At 53.7% G+C, this 3,069-nt stretch overlaps 1 protein-coding gene across 1 annotated transcript; it reads right to left on the bottom strand.

The window, feature by feature from the left end:
- On the bottom strand, window positions 1-1,642 carry LOC133899530 (phospholipase A1-Ibeta2, chloroplastic-like). The gene has a single exon (XM_062340519.1). The coding sequence runs from the start codon at window positions 1,567-1,569 to the stop codon at window positions 85-87; it is 1,485 nt and encodes a 494-aa protein (XP_062196503.1). The 5' UTR covers window positions 1,570-1,642; the 3' UTR covers window positions 1-84.
- Window positions 1,643-3,069: the final 1,427 nt, after the last annotated feature.

The raw sequence follows: 3,069 nt of genomic DNA, 5'->3' as shown, positions 1-3,069 counted from the left end.
AAGTCAACCACTATCTGTTGACCAAACAATTTTTTGCCGCCGACGTATGCAAGTCAAGAAAAGCTCGCATCGCCGTCGTGGCCGTCAGTGCACACACTCCACCACGGTGCTCGCCGTGCCGGGCATGTCGACGCTGCTGAGCAGCGAGCCGGGCATGTCGGTGCCCCCTTCGAGCTGGATGTGCATGTCCCTTGCCTTGCTGATGTAGAGCTGCTTGACGTTGCCGCCCTGGTTCTTGACGAGCCGCAGGATGCTGCGCTTCGCGTTGGCACGAAACGGGCAATGCGATCCGAGGAAGCCGTCGACGAGGTGGATGTAGGCCTCGAGGTCGTGGCAGCACGCGGCGTCGGCGTCGGGGCGGAGGTACGGCGACGCGCGGCTGTCGAGGCGCAGCTCGCGGCCGACGTCGGCGTAGCCTGGCAGGGGCAGGCCGGGCGGGAAGCGCGGCACGACGTCGTGCGCGTTCACCAGGCGGAGAACCCGCGCGCCCCGGGCCTCCACACGCTCCGCGAAAGCGCGGTTGCCCACCCGCGGCCCGCCGAACGAGAACACCGCCACCGGCGCCTGCGCTCGGCCCGCGACGCCGCCCGCAAGCTCGTCGGCGATGAGCACCGCCAGCGCGGCGCCCAGGCTGTGCCCCGTGACCGTGACGCTCACCTCCTCCCCCTTGTACTTGTTGAGTAGCCTGCGCACTTCGGACACGACCATCTCCGACAAGCTCGGCGAGCGGTCGCCGGCGGTCTTGTAGAGATTCCAGAACCCGCATTCCACCTTCGCATTGGACGAGTCTGGCGAGGCAATGGCGTTATCAGTTGCCTGGACGAGGCCGGCGCGTACGTTCTCGGCCCACTCGAGGACGGTGCAGGTGCCGCGGAGCGCGATGACGATGTCGCGGCGGCCCATGCGGCGGACCTCGGCGGGGTTGTCACAGACGGCGACGTACCCGACGATACTAGTGCGCTTCCCGGCGCACGGCACAGCTGCGGAGAGCCAGGGCGGGAGCCCCACGGAGGAGGTCGCAAACAGCGGCGTCGTGACACGGTACGCGGCATCCTGGAGCGGGACGCGAGCGAGGTCCCCCGGCGCGGCGTCGGGGCGGGCCAAGAACGAGCCGTACGAGGCGTCGACGAACTCCCCGTACCGCACGATCTCGCGGCGGAGGTCCGGGTGCAGCGGGTCGAGCAGGCCGCGCCACCCGTCCTCGCCGTGCAGCCGCCTCCACGCCGCCGCGATGTTCCCCCGCGGCGACGGCCCGTCGGGCGCCACCGGCTGGAGCAGGCGCTCCAGCCGCCGCGGCGACAGGGCGGGCGCCGTCTCCTCCCTCACGGCCTCGCCTCTGATCCGCGCGAGGAACGACGGCAACCGCAGCAGCGGCTGCTGCCTCCTCCTCCCTTCCACCGGCTGCAGAGCAGCCGCCGTCTTGTCAGTCCCACCCTCATCCGCGCCGCGGTTCCGGAAGAGACTCTCGAGGTTGGCTAGATGCACGCTGTTGCTCGGCGCCGCGGCGACTCTCGTGGTCACCGCGGGGCGGTGCAGCGTCTGTGGCGGCGGCGCCGCGGCGGTGGACATGCAAGGCAAAAGCAGTGGTCGCGACGGCACGGGAGCGGCATACAAGTTGGCAACGGCGGCGAGAGCCCGGCAGAGCAGGTGATCGGACGAGGCCAGCTCGATCGCGAATGCTCATTTATATAATCGCAAACGATGCCGGTGGGAACTGTAGCAGATTGCGTCAACGCCGAAGCTTCCTTTGCGCTTCAAGCACTACAGTGAAATGCAACGGTTTTGTTCTTAGATGTTCTTAGAGGATAGGTTTTTTGGTGGTTGGATGCGTACGGACGGGATGCTGATGGCTGCTACCCGAGTTCAGGTAAATATTTTGCTGTTTATATTGTCTTGCTGGATGTCGATGTTGCAATTACCGACATCCGAGTTGTTAGCTGTGGATTATCATTATTCTTTTATATTTTATTAATTTGAGTTGATCAACCACTCTACTCAACTATACGTTGATTATATGACTCATAACACGACTGTTTAAAAACTTATTTATATAATCTTATTATCAATAGACATATAATATATAATATCAATAGATTGTCTAGTTATATGTACAATACAGTTGTACAAAGTTTATTTAAGTTATTTTGTAAATATTCCTATATTGTTAGGGAGAATTTATATACTTCAATTTTTCAAAAAAAAAGAGATTTATATTTAAGTGGTCTCGACGACATGTCCCTCTATGTGCCCTGTGAGTGAGGGCAGTCACATCTTGTTTAAGGCTGCTTAATGTCGGGATTATTTGTTCCAACAATTTGCATAAAAACTGAGTCTTAGTTCCTCTGGATAAGAAAAAGGCAGCTAATTGATTCTAAAAAATGGGCAGCTGATTAAGAATTTGTTATTCCATGGTAGATAAAGATAATCTTTTGCACCGGCTTTTTTTAGGACTCTTTTGCACTAACTTTACTGTGATCTTGACTAATGACTAGATTCAGTAAACAGCAGCGGTTGTTGCATTTTTGACTAAGTGATCACTTACGACTGCAAAATAAATTTTCCGATCGAGATCCATTCATTTTCAAGCCAAATATACTATTCGACAATAATACTTTCAAAAGGTTTCCGACATCCGAGCAACTACTTGGCTTGCAAGTCTCTGTTCTTATTAGCAGATAGATTTCCTCCCTTTTTGTTCTTCTTTCTTTCTTGTTCAGTCCTTGTCATCAGGATTCTTTGCTTACACGTCCCTGGCACCGTTTCATTTACAGCTTACTGGTGTCAGATCAGATGTGATCCTAGCTTCTTCCCTGTACTTTTCTAGAGCAATGTTGAAGAATTTTAGTCAAATGCATACTAAGACATATCAACACGAACCTTGTGAATTTTGTTTTTTCTTTTTTCTTCTGTTATGTATAGTGGTAATATTATCCATCCAATTATTACATAAAATATATAATTTAGGTAGATTAGTTTAAGTATATAGTTTTTTTGTGTGATCATATTTGGTGTGTATATATATAATATGTACTACAATACAACTACAATGAAATGTAGTTGATTTTAACG

The sequence above is a fragment of the Phragmites australis genome, chromosome 18, assembly GCF_958298935.1.
Source record: "Phragmites australis chromosome 18, lpPhrAust1.1, whole genome shotgun sequence".
NCBI lineage: Eukaryota > Viridiplantae > Streptophyta > Magnoliopsida > Poales > Poaceae > Phragmites > Phragmites australis.
Note: the sequence above shows the minus strand (reverse complement) of the source record. Positions and strands in the feature narration are given on the sequence as shown.

Coding starts and splice junctions, on each gene's coding strand:
- LOC133899530 (XM_062340519.1), bottom strand. CDS start 1,569: ATGTCCACCGCCGCGGCGCCGCCGCCACAGACGCTGCACCGCCCCGCG.